At 36.4% G+C, this 19330-nt stretch overlaps 1 protein-coding gene across 1 annotated transcript in view; it reads right to left on the bottom strand.

The window, feature by feature from the left end:
• Positions 1-19330, bottom strand: part of GPLD1 (glycosylphosphatidylinositol specific phospholipase D1) — a 48092-nt gene that overhangs the window by 27191 nt on the left and 1571 nt on the right. Inside the window, exons 3-12 of the mRNA XM_069094951.1 lie at positions 18963-19038; positions 16423-16520; positions 15803-15913; positions 11684-11732; positions 10202-10256; positions 8088-8195; positions 7364-7391; positions 7106-7245; positions 2075-2140; positions 701-821 (exon numbers count right to left, since the gene is read on the bottom strand). Coding sequence (XP_068951052.1) covers positions 701-821; positions 2075-2140; positions 7106-7245; positions 7364-7391; positions 8088-8195; positions 10202-10256; positions 11684-11732; positions 15803-15913; positions 16423-16520; positions 18963-19038 — 852 coding nt within the window. The remainder of the gene's footprint in view (positions 1-700; positions 822-2074; positions 2141-7105; positions 7246-7363; positions 7392-8087; positions 8196-10201; positions 10257-11683; positions 11733-15802; positions 15914-16422; positions 16521-18962; positions 19039-19330) is intronic.

Here is a 19330-nt window from a genome sequence, read left to right as displayed (position 1 = left end):
AGTGGGTAAAAAAAGTTATCTTAGGACTGACCACACTTTGTAAGCTGTCTGAAAATAGGAACTATATTTTCTGTTTCTTCTCTATCCCTTCATCATTCCCCTTAAGACAGGACACACAGTGAGCCCTCAATAAGTACTACTAACTGGCATTGTGTTGAGACCAAACGAGAGCTGGATAAATCTAACCAAGGCTGCTTCTGGCTATCCTGGACCTCTAGGAGCCCCAGGTTCATCCTCTGGGGTCATTTTTTACTATGAGCACCCTTATTATTAGTATCCATTAATTGAGAAAATAAATGAAATTCCATGAATTAAAATTCAAATGCACGTACATACTCTTGGTTATTAATAAAATACAAGTTTGTAATTACAATTAATTAATGTGATCATAATGAATAAAACATAAGTTTGTAACAAAATAAAAACTTGTGTTTTATTAATAGCCAGCAGCATCTATATACATTTGAAAAATAGTATGTCTGTATATATATATACACACACATATATATACCACACATACATATATGCATTCAAATAAAATCAAGGTCAAAATGATAAGGTATGGTAGATACAGGGATTTGCAGCCCTCTTTCAATAATAGCTCTTGTGCTTCAGTAGGATTCTTCAATCCATAGGTAACAAGCCACAGTTCCAGAGTTTCAATTTATTTACTTCACTTTATTTAGAGAGAAATTCTTACTTGGGCCCATGAATCCACACTGAAGAAGACGCCTCTTTCTGTGTAATTTATATTTCCTTTAGCATTTTCAGCTAAGGATACATTTGAAGTTGCGTGACATTTATTTTTCAGCAGTTTTGTTCTGTAAAGAAAAATCAGTTACAAATGATAAGCCTCAGAATCCATTTACTGATCAAGAAATAAAATATCTTGAATAAGTGGGCTAAAGAATAGGTAATGAGATATTCATATAGTATAAGACCTTAGAGCTTGAAGAAAGCATAACAGGATCAGTCTTTTAGTCATTCTCCTGATTTATAGGATCATAGCATCATGAATTTGGGGCTTAAAGGAATCTCAGAGGTCATTCAGCCCCACCCCCTTCCTTTACAGATGAGAAAACTGTGACCTGGGAAGATGACATGACCTGCCCAAGGTCTTATAGATAAATGAGAGAGGTGGGATTTGAACTCCAAGGTCTCCACAAAAGGAATTATGGAATTTAGCAGTTGAAGGACCTTAGAGATTCTCTAATTCATGTCTCCTATTTTGTACATGGAATAGCTATATGGTGCAGTGGATAGAGCACTGGGCTGGGAGTCAGGAAGACTTGAGTTCAAATCTTAATAGCTGTGTGACCTTGGGCAAGTCACATAACCTCTGTTTGCCTAATGCCACTTCAATGACTTTACAAAAAAAAAAAAACAACCCTTAATGACAGTATGGTCCACAAAGAGTTGGGTACAAAATTTTGTTGGAGTAACTACAGCCCAAAAAAGTAATTTGCCTGTGATAACACAACTAGTTGGCTGCTAGATTGGGACAAAAATTCCTTAAATCCCACTTTAATATCTCTGTGACTTTGGACAGGTCATGGGCCTGTCCATGACCTCCCTGGGCCTCAGTTTCCTACTCTGTAAAGTAAGGAAATTGTACAAGATGCCCTCTGAATTTCCTTCCAGTTCTGTATCTATAATCCTATGATAATCCAGACCTTCAAGTGAAAAGAATTGTGTCAAAGTTCCAAAAACACCATTAGTTAAATTCTGGATATTTCTGACACATACTAAAAGGCTAAAACTGAATTTCAAACTCCCCCTGTTAAGGGATGTCATTATGGGTATTTAGATTATAATTCTGTGGGACATAATGACATCCTTAGATGGCATAAAATTTCAGGGACCTCAGTGATCAAAATTTGCCTCTGGCACGATATTCCTTAGAATACAATAGAAAAATCCTTTCAGTAAGAATCATTAACATTTTCTACTGTAAGATCCACAGATTGCAAATAGGATGCTATTTCTGAGAATCAGAGGCTCTCCTAGCTCAAAATCTCTAATCCTATAAGTGATCACAGGGGCTGTTAAATGAAAACATCAGGATTCCACTTACCCAAGGCTGCTACTATGTTTGGGACCACATGCTATGAACAAAGGATTCTCAGGCAGGGTACAGTCACTGTAGAAGTAGGCAAAAGAAGGTTAAGTTTTTTCCCACCATTTTCTGAAACATGTTTCACTTTCAGTTATTTACAATAAGTACTCCCAACTCTCTTCAAAGATTCAGATCAGTAGTTTTCAAAATGTAGGCTTGATAAGTGTGCCCGTTCTTCCCAATATTGCTGTAAGTATTGGTAAAAAAAAGGGCACTCCTGGTTTTATGGGAGGAATGTTTTGCTAAAGGTGTTCATGCTGTGCTATTTCAGTAAATGCCTTTGCTCTGAACTACTGAATTAAACCTTTGAGGAAAATTTGACAGATGACCAGCACGGCAGCCAATCTCCCTTAATTGTACATGGGCAGTAAGATGTGTAGAAACAACATATTTCTTTTAATTAAGGTGATTTATGGGACAACTCAGCTCAGAGAGCAAAGCTGAACTTCTGGACTGAACTCCTAGACTGAACTCAGAGACAAAGAAACATGGTTTGGGCAATTTTACAACAGGTGATACAGAACAGAATTAAGTACAAAATGAAATCAGAGTCAATTTGATCTTCTCACTATGGTCGTAGTCCCCCCATGGGGACCCAACATATTAGTTGCAGTTGGGGTGGGGAGTGTGATAGCTCCAGAGGAGGTCTTCACATCTATTGAACATGTTAAAGCAAATTGAACAGGTCAGAAGAAAAAAGCCAAGGGCAGAATTCCAGGAACCCAGAACCACAGAGACTTTCAGTAGGACAAAAGTTAGTAGAGCATAGGCTAAAACAGAGGGTGAAAACCTTTGGGACTATATAGGGAAGTGACTTCCTCAGAAGTGGAGGTGAGAAAGGAGCAATAGAAGCAGGTTAGCTGACAAAAAGAGGCAAACTTTGGTGCTCGAGGAGACGACCTAAAGGGCCTGGAGCTGGAGTGCCCGGGAAGCAGCTTCTAAAACGTTGCAGGTTGAGATTCTAGTTCTACTAGTAAGGAATGGGTTAAGTCCTCACATTCCAACCACACAGCTAGGACTGTAGTGATTGAAGAAGTTATTTGGCAGTCAGGATTAACTATGCCCCTAGGAAGACTGGTCTGGGACTCAGGAAGGGTGGGAGCCTTTGGGCAAGAAAAATATAGAAGCAGGGGTTTTAGGACTTTTGCTGGAGAGCTCCTAAGACTGCAGAGAAGCTCCTTGCCAACTTCCTTTCTTTAAGGAAATTTTGCTTTCATTAACTGTTTTTAACTACTTTGGGAATTGCTTTTACCTAGGGGTAAGGGGTGGATATGTGTGTGTGTGTGTGTGTGTGTGTGTGTAAACAAATGGATAAATACATACAGATACATGTAGCATGCACACATATACAAGTGCATGCACATCCATGTGCATATATGCATGTATGCATATATGTATGTATATATACATATATATATAACTAATTATTTGAACGCTCAGGCCCTGAGTGATTCATTGCACCAGACACAGAACTGCCACTAGAACAGGAAGGAATTAAAGGCCTCACCTGACCTATAAGTAGACCAAAGACAAGGACAAGCCAAATCTTCTTACGCTGAAAGTTTTATGCAACAATATTTAATCCAGCCCAGATTAGACTGTGATAAGAGCAGCTAGGTGGCACAATAGATAGAATGCTAGGCCTAGAGTCAGGAAGATCTGAGTTCAAATCTGGTCTCAGACATTTATAAGCTGTGTGTCCCTGGACAAGTCACTTAACCGTGTTTGCCTCAGTTTCCTCATCTGTAAAATGAGCTGGAGAAGGAAATGGCAAAGCACTTCGGTATCTATGCCAAGAAAACCTCAGATGGGGTCATGGAGAGTTGGACACAACTGAAACAACTAAACAACAAAGAAAAGGGAAAAGAACCTGGGGTTAGGTCCCTGACAGTGATCTCATCTGCTGTAAAACTTTAAGTCTTGCCTTTAGTTAAGTTAGGGGCAGCAAACTGGACTATGTAAATTCAGCCCTATGTCTCAGTTAAATAAGAAGAAAAAAGCATTTTCCCACCTCCTAGTTAAGCTAGTGGGTAGGGTGGTAGAAGTGAGATCAGATCAATGCCAACGTCTGCTCAGAGTTGATAGATCTGGCGCTGACTGAGGGCAGCTACTAGGAAGGGAAAGCAACAAGGACTAGCTGTGGATGTTGGTCCCTTCCTGACCGAGCCACTGTTCCCTCATAGACCCTGATGAAGATACCCCATTATTTTTCTAACCTTGAAATGAAAAACAAAGGCAAACATGACCAGAGATTCCTGAGACTAGAAGTTTAAAGCTTAAAGTAAACCTTAGGGATCTTTTAGTCCCACCTTTTCCTAAAGCAAAGAAGTTCCTGTACAATAGGGACTCTTAACCTGAAGTCCATAGACCATCAAAGGGGTCTGTGGATAGATGGAGAGGGCCTGTGAGCTTGGAACTTTTAAAATCCTGGTACTTATGTTTTAATATATTTCCTTTGTGATGCATCTGTTGTTATTGTTCCTCCTTCATTCTTGAAGGGGACCAATGGCCTGATGAGGGTAATGTTTTAACTTGTAAGTGAACTGTATTTAAGTGAGGAAGAGCTGTATGAAGTCATCAGCCCCACTCTCCCCTTCAGAGCCACCTGAGTCCAGCAGCAAGACATAGGTCAAGGCAACTGGTAAAGGCCCGGTATACAGTAGGAGACCACAGCCTTTTTAAATTAAGGTCTTTCCCAGATCTCAGTTTGTCTGAGGCAACACCCATCCAATAATTAAAGGCTAGGTAAGAACTGAGGCAAAAGATGGCCTAGTTTGCTTTCACAAAAAAAGTCGATCTGGAGGGGAAAACCTTCAGTGCATTTAAAAATATGGTCCATCATACAACAGTTAAGAACACTGGCCCTGTAACATCAATAAATGTCTGACTAGTCTTGGCCAGAAGACAATCTATTCCATTTGGGGGCATTTTAACTGTTAAGAAATTCCCCTTTGCTACACTGAGGGATCGAAGGGCTTGGAATGTGATATTCCGGAAGTCAAGGGAGCTGGGATTAAGACCAAGAGTCACCTACCCAGCAAAACTGAGTATCATGTTTCAGGGGAAAATATGGTCATTCAGTGGAATACAGGACTTTCAGGCATTCTTGCTGAAAAAACAAGAGTTGAATAGAAAATTTGACATTCAGATACAAGAAGCAAGAGAAGCATGAGAAGGTAAACAGGGAAAAGAACTCATAAGGAACTTATCAAAGTTGAACTATTCACATTCCTACATGGAAAAACAATAATTGTAACTTATGAAACTTTTCTCAGTAGTTGAAGGGATTAGAAATATATATATATATACATACATATATATATATGTATGTGTATATATGTGTATATATTATATATATGTCTTTATATGAGGGTATGCAGGCATATGAATACATATGTGAATGTGTGTATATACGTTTACAGGTATACATAGATAGAGGGCACGGGACCAATTTAACAGGAAGGGATGATACTTAAAAAGTGAAATTGAGAGGTGAGAGGAGTATAATGAGAGGAGATGGGGAGAGACAGATTGGGGCAAACTATCTCATACAGAAGAGGCAAGGGATAATGGTTGCAATGGAGGGGAAGAATAGGAGGGCAGAAGGGAATGGGTCAACCTTATTCCTATTGAATCTGGCTTGAGGAGGGAGGGAAATACACACTAAATAGGGGATCTCACCCTCCAGGAGAATGGGGGGGAAGGTGATGAGAGGGGGATGATGGAAGGGAGAGCAGGCTGGGGGGGAGGGAAGTTGGAAGCACCCACTTTTGAAAAGGGACAGGATCAAAGTAGAGAATAGAACGGGTGGGAGGGAAATGTAGTCAGTCTTTTACAATATATCTACTATGTTATTGTTTTGCATTAGCCACACATGTACAACCTATACTGAACTGCTTGTCTCCCCAGTGGGGGTGGGTGGCAGGGGGGGAAGGGAATGAATCTGGGATTGAAAGTTTTAAAATCAAATATTCAAATATATATATATATATGTGTGTGTGTGTGTGTGTGTGTGTGTGTGTGTGTGTGTATACATATATATATATATATATATATATATATATATATACTATTATTAATACCATCTTACATGTAATTAAGAAATGGGATGCACAGGCACTGAGGCATAGAGATCCACTGGAAAAGTCGAAATGGGTATGGGAGAAAATATGGGAGAGAGCAGATTGGAGGTGGGGATATCCTGTGGGACTGCTGTTTTGGGGGGATGGGTGGGGGAAAATGGGGAGAAAATTTGTAACTCAAAATCTGGCAGAAACAAATGATGTAAATCAGAAGTTAATAAAGCATTAAAAAAATTTTTTAAAAAGAACAAAAAAAATAAGAAAAAAATACAAAAAGTAAAAAAAAAAGAAATTCCCCTTTGCAATTTACATCCTTATAATAACAACAACGACTACTACTAACATTGCACTTTAAGTTTGCAAAACACTATATAGGTACACACACATGTACATATATATACATATATAAAATATCATTTGATTCAACAACCTTTTCAAGTAAGTGCTGTTATTATTCTCATTTAACAAATAAGGAAACTGAGGCTGAGAGAGATTAAGGGTCACACAGCTAACATGTACTTGAGGATAAAATCTGAACTCAGGTCTTCCCGACACCAGGTCTAGCATTGTTTCTATTATAGCATAAAGTTTTCTTACCCACAACTTCCATCCACTGGTTTTGGTTCTACCCCCTAAAGTTAAGCAAATTAAATATAATTCTTCTTTCACAGAATAACTTTTCAAATATTTGAAGACAATAACTATGTACCCTTTCATCTTCTCTTTCCCAGGCTAAACATACCTACTTCCTTTAACCAAGGCTCACACTTGCCACCCTCTTTCTGACAGGTTAGGTTATGGCTATATCGTATGATACATTTTTTTATTCCTGGGGCTAGCTAAAATTCCTAGAGGAGGAAAAATGATCAGGATGACATAAAGCACAAAAAACAAAATAATGCCTCACCTGGTTCCATTCTGTAACATGTAGCTTGTTAGATGAAATATATTGGTGGTCCAGAATGCCATGTCATCCAATCCACCAAGGAAATAATCTTGGAATTGTTCCACCAAAAATGGGGACTTTTTTGCAAAATTTGGGTAAAGCTATATAAAAAGCAGGCAAAAAAAGAAAAAAAATAAGAAATAAGAAATAAGGTACTGGTCTGGTATCCATATGACTCTTAATAAAAGGTAATGTATTTATAAAGATAAAGAAAATTACCTTGGAAAGAACCAACATCTCACCATACCTGTAACATAAATTATAAAGAAATGAAAGTTGTGTTTCCTACAAAGATATAAGCCGAATGATGAAAATAAAGCCCTATCAAAATATATTCATTCTGAAGGATTAAAAACTTCAGTGTGCTGATAAATATTTAACAACCAACTCTTGGGGGGGGAGGGGCAAAGGGGTAGAGGAGTGTACCTATGGTACATTTTAAATTTAAACTGTATTATTAATATTTTATCCATCACTTTTTAAAATCTAAACAATCAATAAAACTATAAATGAAGCACTGATTGGTAGTGTTTGCTTATTTCCAGCATATAAGTGCTTACACTGAAAATTTAACATTAAGCTCTTACAAGCTGGTTTGAGCAAGCTCCAACACACCCTGCTTACAAATATGCAAAATTCAAATAGCAAATGTTACCAAGATAATGAGATAATTAGAAATGTTTTCAAGGAAGTATATTATCCTAACATAATAGGTGGAGCCCCTGTCCCCTGTGAGGGTTTTATAGGAAGACATAGGCTAGAGTTACCCAAGATAGGCAGACATGGATGGATTGTGATGGGTGTTACTGAAGGGAGTACCCAAATATATGAGATCATAGATCCATCAAAGTGTTGTAAATGTTATTGTAACAAATCCACAGGAAAACCAGGTGCTATTTTTTTTCTTTAAGTTTTGGAAAAGAACTCTCTGCATCAAACTTACAATTCTAAGAACTGAAGATACGAACAGTCAATTATTGCATTTTTTGTTATGACGTTCTTGCCATAGAGCTGTTTGTAGATTCCCATTAGGTCTTTGACAGGTACATACCTGAGAAGATTAGAATCAATGGAAAGACATGTTTTGATTTTCTGTTTAAATTAATATAATCTAGTTAGATACAACCCAGCCAAAATATTTGATGGAGAACATTTTAGTAAAATAAAGTCTTGGGAAGTTCTAAACCTAAAGTTTTCCATGTTTAAGATTAGAATTCAAGGGCTATTTTTCTCTTTTGCTTGTTTTTTTTTAATGGATTTTTTTTTCTGCACTAGTTGTTAAGTGGAATAAAATGTTACAATAAGTTTCCTAGAATAACACACCAAAAAATAACTCAGTGCCCCTAAATTCCAATTTTAAAGTCATTGTTGAAATCAACAAATTTTGTAGTAAGGACTACAAAGCTAGTCTTTTAGTTTACTGGATAAGACAGAGCATTGGATCAGGGATTTCACTGATATGAGGAGCCCCCAAGTAAGAAAACTCCATCTACCAATGGAGGTTGGTACCTTTTGACTTGCTTAATTTCACACAGACAGTGTGTCAAGAGGTGTGACTTGAACCCAAGGCTTCCTGACTTTGAGAACGGGTCTCTATCTACTAAACCAAGTTGCCTCACTATACTACATTTTTTTTTTGCCATATATATGTCTGTCTGTCTGTATGTATAATTTATGGAAAAAAACAAATATTTTCAAAACACAATATAATAAAAAGATGACTGCACATGAAACTGCAAATCGATTACACACAAATTGTTATTCCTTTTAAATATATATTAAAGTTACTGTGTAAATTTCTTTTTTTCCTTCCCTACTCCCCCTCCCAATGATGGCTACCATTAGACACAAATAGGTGTGTGTATGTGTGCGTATATAAAATTGTTTTATATATATATATATTATATATATACATATATATATTTCTATTTATCAGTTCTTTCTCTGGATGTAGATAGCATCCTTTATAGCTAATTTGGGTATTTACAATAGTCAAAATGACTTATTCACTCTAAAAACAATGTTGCTGTCACTGTATACAACATTCTCTTGGTTCTGCTCATTTCTCTCTTTTTTCGTGCATGTCTTTTATATTTTTCTAAGATCATTGAGTTCATCATTTTTATAGCACAGTAGTAATCCATCACAGTCATATACAAAAAACTAAAAAGGTTTATTTTTTTTTTTGTAATCTGGAATTATGTCCAAAGAGTTATTAAACTGCCCTTACCCAGCAATACCACTACTAGGTCTATTTTCAAAGATGACTAGGGAAGAAGGAAAAGAACCTATATGTTCTAAAATGTTCATATCAGCTCTCTTTGTGGTGGCAAAGAACTGGAAATTGCTGGGAATGCCCATCAATTGGGCCGCAGTTGACCGCATTGTGGTATATGACTGATGGAATACTATGCTGCATTTTAGATCACAGGAGTTATTTAAGTTAGATTCTGAAAACTTTTTCTTTCTACATCAGACTTGGCAGGGAATAATCCTAAAGCTTAATTTCAAATCAGTCCAGTGTCCAAGGCAAAAATTATGACTAATAAAAACAGATATTAGTTGGAATCACAGAATTTTAGAGTTAGAAGGAATCTCAGAGGTTATCTTGCTCCACTTCTATTAAAGCATGAATTTTCTCTAATAGATTGCTAAAAGTGGTGATCCACTGAAAACAGGGCACTTACTACCTTTCAAAGTCACCTATACCACTATGGGATATCTTTATTGGTTTATTTTTTTAAAGTTTTTCCTGATATTGGTATTTTAAAGTTCTTCCTGATATCCCTAAAATTTGCTTTTCTATTGCTTCAACCCCATTGATTTTTGTTGTCCTCCTGTGCCAAGCAAAATAAATCTAAGACTTCTTGCCCCCTTCAAATATATGAAAACAGTGGTCATGCTCCATTTGCCTTTCTCCAGGGTATCTGAAAAATAATAGACTCTGACTAACACCAATTTTTGCTTTTCTAAAATCCAAAATGTAGGAAAAGCTCCAGTTATTGAAGTTCTAAAGTCCACTAAGAAAGCAAATATTTGAACACATGCTGCTCTTACCAGCTTCGCCCAAGGTAGTTAAAATCAAGTTCAAAATGGCTCAACACATCTCCTCCTACAGTGTGAGAAAAATAATTCAGTGTATACTTTTAACTAGTGAGGAACAAGATCTAGCATACTTCTTGCTTTAGCCTTGCTTCAAAACTTCTTGCTATATGAAATCTGGACACAGGATTTAAAAGACAGGAGGACCTTGATTTAAGGATCAGCTCTGACATTCAGTCAACTAACTGTTGTCAAGAAGACATTTAACCTCTCAAACATGTGTACTATTTACTTGTAAAGACGCATAGCAAAACAAAACAAAAACTTTTTAAAATTTTAAAAATAAAATTTAAATTTAAAAATTTTAAATTTAAAAACAAAAAAATGTATGTTGAATGGAAGAAGAAGAAAAAGGAACTAAGGCAAGAAAGTACTTTGTAAACCTTGGAAAGTCACTGGTGATTTCCTCAAGGTAGGTAACACCCTATGAGGAAACTCCCCTTAACAATGCAGATCTACAACTCTTTTGCAATTTTTACCTTTAGAAAGCTGCCTAGGGCCCTAGGAGGTTAGAGGTTAAGTGTCTTGCCAGGGCTCACACAGCCCTTAAGAACCAGGGGCATGATTTCAAGGCAGGTATTCCAGACTCTAACATTAACTCTAAAACAGGCCCGTACAACCTGAGGCCTGCAGGCTAGTCCATGGGCTGTTTGCAGTACACCAAAGGATTTCAGTAGACCCCCTAAAAATGTAGAGGAAATCATCTTCTACATTTTTCTTGACCCAGCCAGACAAAATCCTTTGGCAAGCCCATGGGCCATAAGCAACCATGGGCTACAAGTTGTGCATGCCTGTTCTAAAACCCTTTATGAGTATGATCTATTATTTTTTTTTTCAAATAAATTAGGGAATGATAACTCACACTGCAAAAGATTTTTCACTTTATAAAAGGATTCATGAGAATGATTTCTTTACATAGAAACTTCCAAAATGTGTGTATCTATCATCATCATCAACTAACTGATAGAAAAGTTGAAAGATAAGAAAATGATTGTTGTTGTTATTATTATTTACAATAATCATCTTCATTACTGTAGCATTTTAGAGTTTATAAGGAACGTTTCCCACACAAAGCTTGTTGAGTAAACAGAATAAACAGTATTACTCTCCCATTTTATAGATGACTAAATTGAAGTTTAGAAAACTGAGATTTGCTGCTGTTCAGTCTTTTTTTTTTTTACATCACATCCAACTTTGTAACACCGTTTGGAGTATCTTGGCAGAAATATGGCAATGGTTTGCCATTTCTTTCTCCAACTCATTTTACAAATGAGTAACTGAGGCAAAGAGGGTTAACAGTGACTTGCCCAGGGTCACATAGCTAGTAAATGTCTTAGGCCAGATGTGAACTCAGGAAGATGACTCTAGGCCTGACACTGCCCACTGTGCTACCTAGATGACCACGAGAAAATTAGGAAAATGTAAATATAATATTACCAAAATCACCAATAGGATGAGCATCTTTGTAAGAACCATGAAAATCAATCTGAAAAATAGAACAGTGAGTTATAAATAAGCCATAACAAGAAAAATAAACTCAGCCCAGACACAAGAACAATGGAGAGATGAAAATACAAAATGAAGTAAACAGAAGGTCCTATAATATATTGACTTGGTTTTTTATACAATATTAATTTTTTTTCATTTTGAAATATTTTTTCAATTACATGTGAAATTTTAAACATTTTTAAAAAAATTTTGAGTTTTAAATTCTCTCCTTTTCTCTCACCTCTCTCTTCCCCTCTCAATGAGAAGACAAGCAATTTAATCTAGATTATATATATACAAAGTACATCTCTATATTAGCTATATTGTAAAAGAAAACAGACAAAAAAAAAACAAGAAAAATAAAGTTCTAAAAAAGTACACTTCAATCTACATTCAGAGTCCATCAGTTCTTTTTCTGGAGGTGGATAGCATTTCATCATAAGTCCTTCAAAATTATATTGCTGAGAATAGCTAAAATCATTTATAATTCCTTAATGTACAGTATTGCTGTTACTGTATATAATATTCTGGTTCTGCTCACTTTATTTTGTATCAGTTCATTTAAGTCTTTCAGGTTTTTCTGAAACCACAACCCCCCCTTATCGTTTCCAATCAAAATCATATACCATGACTTGTTTAGCCATTTTCCAGTTGATGGGCATCTCTTCAATTTCCAATTCTTAGCCACTACATAAAGAGCTACTATAAATAATTTTGTACAAATAGATTCTTTCTCCCCCTTTTTAAAAATGTCTTCAGGATACTGACCTAGTAGTGGAATTGTTGGATCAAAGGATATGCACAATTTTATACCTTTTCGGGAATAGCATCAAATTGTTCTCCAAAATGGTGGGATCAGTACACAACTCTACCAACAGTGCATTAGTCCCAATTTACCCATATCCCCTTCAACATTTATCATTTTCCTTTTCTGTCATATTAATCATTCTGATAGGTGTGAGGTGGTATTAATTTTTCTTTTTTAAGGAAGTTTTCTTTTTAGAGGCAGCTATTCCACAATAGATAGAACACTGGACCAGGAGTCAGGAAGATTCAAATTAAAATCTAGTCTCAGACACTTACAACTTGTGTGACTGTAGCTAAGCCTCTTGTGCCTCAGACTCCTCATCTGTAAAATTAAGATAGTAGAAGCTACCTTTCAGAGTTGTTGTGAGGAGTAAATAAGATATATTTTAAAGTACATCACAAATCTTAAAAGTACTATATTCATGTTATGTCTTTGACTATTCTGGAATATTAACAGCTAAGTTAATACTTAAGTTGTATAATGAATTATTTCAGTTTATCTATTTTGTATATAACATATATGTATATAGGTATGCATATACATATACATCCACACATACACGTATAGCTATATAGATATATATTGTGTAAGTAGGACTCAGGCTTTAGCCAAGACTTTCTTTTTCCTAATAAGGCATGCCCGCGTAACTCTCTAACTCTCTCTCTCTCTCTCTCTCTCTCTCTCTCTCTCTCTCTCTCTTTCTCTCTCTCTCTCTCTCTCTCTCCACACACACACATCTCTTGGACAGAAATAGATATATGAGAAAATTAAAAAAGAGAGTTGGGTCTCTACTAAATACTTACTACCTTGGGCAAGTCACTTGATGTTTCTGAGTCTCATCTTGCCTGTCTATACAATGAGGGGGTTTCAATTAGATGGTTTCTAAGGTTCTTTCTAGTTCTAAATCTACAAGTCTATAACCAAGTTTAAAAGTCAAAGAATGAACCTGGAAACAATACTTATCCAGAGGAGACTTCTAGAGCTAGTTCATTAGGTAAGAAAATTTATTTTCAAATTAGTTCATTTTTGATCTGTAATAGTATTTTTTTAGTGCATAGAAAGTAGCAAGTTATCTCGTTTGTTAAAACATACAACTGAAGGTATAGAAGGAGAGGGAAAGGGGCTATTTAATAGTCTGAGTGTGAACCTAACTTCTCAAATAATATTTGTGATTAGAAGTAAGCAATTCCATTCTATTTTTAAAATTATATTTATATTTGTTATCAGTGTACTTTGGTTACTAGGCCTTTGTGTATGAATATATCTATATTGTAAAGGTCTTACACTTATATATTTAATCAATCAATAAATAAAAATTTATTAAGTGCCTACTATTTGCCAGGCCCTGTGGTAAGTGCTGGGGGTAAAAAAATAAGCAAAAGACAGTTCTTAACCTCAAGGAGCTTACAATCTAATGGGGGAAGACAACACGCAAATGAATATATGCAAAGCAAGATATATGCAGGATAAATAGGAAATAATTAAAAGAGGGAAAGCACTGGAATTAAGAGAGGTTGGGGCAGACTTCCTGTAAGAGGTGGAATTTTAGTTTAGATTTAAAGGGAGCCATGGAGGTTAGTAGTCAGAGTGGAAGACAGCATTCCAGGCATGTGAATCAGCCACAGAGAATGCCCAGAGCCAAGCTAAGAGATGGAACATCTCATTTATGGAACACCAAGGAGGCTGTTGTCACTAGCCTGAAGAATATGTGGCACAGAAAAAGGTATAAAAAGACTGGAATGGTAGGAGGGGGCTGAGGTTATGAAGGGCTCTGGATGCCAAACAGAGCATTCTGTATTTGCTCCTAGATACAATAGGAAGCCACTGGGGTTCATTGAGTAGAGGGGTGACATAACTGGACCTGTGTTTTAGGAAAATGACTTTAGTGGCTGAATGGAGAAAGGATTAGAGAATGGGGCAGGCAGACTCACCAGCAGACTATGGCAATTGTGATCACACAGGGTAAAGCTTTTGTCCATTAGTGAAGACCCTCCCAACCCTTCTCATTTTGTATGACTCTTGTCTATGTCTTTCCATAAATTATCTACCAAAGATTCACCTAATCTGAGGAAGGAAGCCTTCCTTGGATTCTTTTAATCTCTTGAGGATCCCAAAGTACTACTTGGGCTTCCATCATCCCTCATTCTCATTATATGACCAGACCAATTCCTTTTATTTTTCTTTTTTTAAATTTATTTTATTTTTAATTTGTGGAATAAAACAAGCATTTCCATAACATAGTATAATAAAAAGGAGGATTGCACATAAAACTGCAAATCTATTATGTACAACTTGCTATTCCTTTTAAATATATAATAAAATTATCATGTAAATTTGTTTTTTTCCTCCTTCCACCCCACCCCCACCCCACCCTAGAGATGGCTACCATTAGACCCAAATGGTATATATGTAAAATCATTCTATATATACACTTCTATTTATCATGTCTTTCTCTGCATGCAGATAGTATCTTCCTTCGTATGACCAAACCAACTCCTTTCTGAAGCAAATATATCCTGGACGATGTTTTTTGCGTCATGGGTCTCCGCGTTGACTTTCAGGTTACTCATCACATTGATTTTTCTGAGGTTATTGAGATGTGTGACTCAGAACCACTTAACATCACCTCTTCCTACTCAATCCTGAGTCAAATCCTGAGCTGCCCATCTTCAGCACCTGCCTAAGATATATGTGGGCATGGATGTTCATTTTTAAATTGGACCTGTGATTTCATTGGTATGGGAAACTTCTAATGAAAATAACTTCTTCTACCAACACAGATCTGGCAAGTTGCCTGGGAACACTGAAAAATTAAAAGACTTATCTAGAGTCACATGACCATAATATATCTGAGGTAGGATCTGAACCCATGTCTCTTCCTGACTCAAAAACCAGTTCTCTAGACATTATGCCACATTGCCTCTTTATATGTACACATGCAAACACATACACCCCTAGGCTGGCCCAGATGACAAGAGGTATAGCATATGATAGAACACTAGAATTATACATAATGCTGTGTAAGCTGCAAGAATTAACCACCCAGTTACTTAGAGTTGGTGAACTCACGATTTCCTCTCAAGGTTGTGAGACAAGACCCAGTGAAAACAGCAGCTAAAGTAACAAGTCATCTGTTTATTTAGTTTATTAGAAAGCTTGTCCCATGGGCATTATTAGCACTGCCTGCTGAGAAGGAGGTCTGATATATAATCAAACACATAACATTATCGGGGTCAGCAACTGTTAAGATGTATACTCACTTCTCCCATTGTCTGCAAGAATCCTTGTTCGATGCCCAGGCTATGCCAGCTCACATCAGCTACCATGTGTGACATAATGCCAAATAGGAAAGCCACCAATTTTTCAGTATCCTGTCCAATAACAAAATAAATGCATGTGTTAGCAAAGATTAAATATAACTATCTGAAACATTTAATTAACTGTACATGGCACTGTGCTGGGTTCTGGGAGGCACATAATTTTATTTTAAAATATATATAAATAATTTATTATAAATAATAGCTGGTATTTATATATTTTGAGGCATTTTAAGGTTTGAAAGGTACTTTACATATAAATGTATACGTATATATTATCACATTCAGTTTAAAATAAGACAGGTACTTTGTACTCAAAGAGCTTAAAATCTAGTAAGGAGTTTTAAATCATTAACTTGCCTTCATTTATATTACTAGGACTTGGTCCAAAAGTCTGTGGCAGGCACTATCTTGTTCCTAAACTATCAAAAACCATTTGGGAATTTATTAATTTTTTTTAATTATTCACTACTTCAAAATTGGCACTAGAACAAATATTATTGGGATAAAATTACTGACCAGCACATTATATAAATTTATTACTATTTGAAGATCATTCTTACCTTCTCCCAAGGGAGAGGATAATTTTGTCGGATGTAATGGATACTTGCATTGAGAAACGGAGTCCAGTGAGTATCTTCAGATACATCACGGAATTTTCCTGCCATCATAAAATAGGATTAGTTCCTCAAGAGTTGGGTTTCTTAACTGAATGTCTCAAGTAATACAGTCTTGTCAGTTCAATCTCCTTTCTTCCATTTGGTACTATTCCCCTACCTACTTCTCAATCACCTTAGGCATCTTCTTTCAGAACACCAAGGAAGACTGCAAAACCCAGTGAGACAAATGTTTGGAAAAATTTAAAGGTCTAGTCCTGCTTGTTTCAAGTCAGGACCTTGCCAAGGGTGAGGAACCTGTGGCCTCAAGGCCACGTGTGGTCCTAGGTACTCAAGTGCAGCCCTCTGACTGAATCCAAACGTCACAGAACAAATCCTTTAGGATTTGTTTTGCAAAGTTTAGATTCAGTCAAAGGGCTGCACTTGAGGACCTAGAGGGCTACATGTGGCCTCAAGGCTGCAGGTTCCCCAGCTCTGACTGACCCTACCTAAATAGTACTCCTTGCCATGTTCTGTGACTTTAAAATGCTATAAAATAAAGTCAAAATATTTTATAACATCTTACAAATATGTTGTAAATCCTAACATTTTAGCTTTTAGAGGAAACAATTTATCCTTGGGTAACTGGGTAATGAGTAATTATTGAGACAACTAACCTCAACATTAAGGACTTCATATTTTTTTATTTAAAAATGTTATTGATGCCTCTTGATTTTTCAGCATACTTATTTCCAAATAAATACAAGCCTTCCCTACCTAATAACCATTCTTAACTCCAAACACTTTAAAATAATTTAAATTTATTTGGAATTTTTCAATGGTGAAGTAGATTAAACAAACATATTAAGGTGTTTTGGGTTTTTTTCCTCCTAAGAGGTAGGAAAGATGAGATATCAATACCTATTTTGAATGGCCTAGAATACAAGTCTTTTGACATGTCCTGGGCTTTCACTGCTTCTTCTTTTTTTTAAAGCAATTGGGGTTAAGTAACTTGCTCAAGGTTACAGGGCCAGTTATTTCTGGGTGTGGTGCTAAATATCTGAGCCCAGATTCGATCCTCAGGTCATCCCAACACTGGGGCCGGTGCTCTTACTCACTGAGCCAGCTTTCACTGCTTCTAAAGGCCACAAAATATTACAGACCATTAAGAAGTATTTCCATTATACAATTGTATCTTTTTGTAACGTCTTAGTGCTTAAAGGGGTACATTTCAGTTACCTGGTCAATTCACTAAATTGGAATATCTCATTGACTCTTCAACAATCCTCAAAAATATAAGGAATTATTCTATTATCAAATTTAGACCATGGCTTTTTTTTTTACTGGTGCAGAGAATTCTGGATGAGGAGTCTCCCTTTCCCCCATCAATGCAGATCACTAACTCTTTTTCAGCTTATATAATCTTAGAAAGCTTGGCTGTGACTCCAAGATAAGGACTTGCCCACAATCCCAGAGTCAATATACATCAGAAGCAGGACTAGAACGCAGATCTTTCTCTGAAACTAGCTCTCTATCCACTATACTACATCTCTTTTCTGTTAAGATTTCTAATCCTAGGGCAGCTAGGTGGCACAGTGAATAGAGCACCGGCCCTGGAGTCAGGAGGACCTGAGTTCAAATCCGGCCTCAGATACTTAACACACACACACACACAAAAACTAGCCGTGTGACCTTGGGCAAGTCACTTTACCCCAACTGCTCCTCCAAAAAGCAAAAAAACAGAAACAAAACAAAAAAGATTTCTAGTCCTACTTTATTGTATAAAAATGAAATAAAAAATCAAATACATTTGATAGTAACCTCAACTGGGTCTACTAATAATGTTCCTTACTGAGGCAACTTAGCAGAAAATAGAGAAACGGATTGGAAGTTAGAAAACCCTGAGTTCAAATTTTGCCTCAAGGACGCATTAGCTATTTGATCACGGAAAGTTACTTAACCTCTTACAGTTCCAATTTCTTTATTTACAAAATGGAGATAATACTACCTATCTTATAGGTTGTTGTAAGGAAAATACTTTGCAAGACTCAAAGCACTATGAAAATGAATTATTACATATGTTTACATACACATATATATTCACATATATGTATAGACATATATACATACATGGCATATCAAAATACCCTGTATATCTTTTTACTCTCTTCTAACACACAAGAAAGAAGATATATCTATATCTATTTTGAAAGACTCATAATCCAGGTCTTTTGACAACAAAGTCCTTCCTCAGCTCTTTCCACTGCTTTTAAAGGAAAATATTAGAGACAATTAAGAAGGATTTCCATCACATGGCTACATTTTTTTAATAAGGTTTTAGTGTTTAAAGCGATACACTTCAGTTACCTGGCTAATTTGTTAAACTGGAATAGTTCATTGATTCTCCCACAGTCCTTCAAAAACGAAGAGTGACTGTATTTCCAAAGCTAGACCATGGCTTCTTGACAAGAAAAACATGACATTACATGACGTTTCCTTTCACTCACCTCCTTCACAAATGTCATAAAAAGCATCAGGAAATGCACTCCCAGCCTGATAAGCATCCTGGTGTTCTAATAACAGCTAGAAAAGCAGGGAAATGTCAGAATCAGAAATCGAAGGTCAAATGCCAGTCAGATATATGAGCAGTCAATTCCTGACTATCTGAGAGCAATCAAGGACAGGGATAGTATAAATAAATTAAATTTATACAAAATTCAAAAACCTCATTGAGGCAATGACCTTTGTATCCCAACAGGTGTTACCAGTTTCTTACTAAGAAGTGGTAAGGGGCGACTAGGTGATGCAGTAAATAGAGCACCAGCCCTGGAGGCAGGAGGACCTGAGTTCAAATCCGACCTCAGATGCTTAACAC

This window comes from Petaurus breviceps, unplaced genomic scaffold (genome assembly GCF_028583685.1).
Source record: "Petaurus breviceps papuanus isolate PSGF00001 unplaced genomic scaffold, PetGlider_PUasm1.0 224, whole genome shotgun sequence".
In the NCBI taxonomy this organism is placed as follows: domain Eukaryota; kingdom Metazoa; phylum Chordata; class Mammalia; order Diprotodontia; family Petauridae; genus Petaurus; species Petaurus breviceps.
This window is presented reverse-complemented; position numbering and strand designations above follow the sequence as displayed.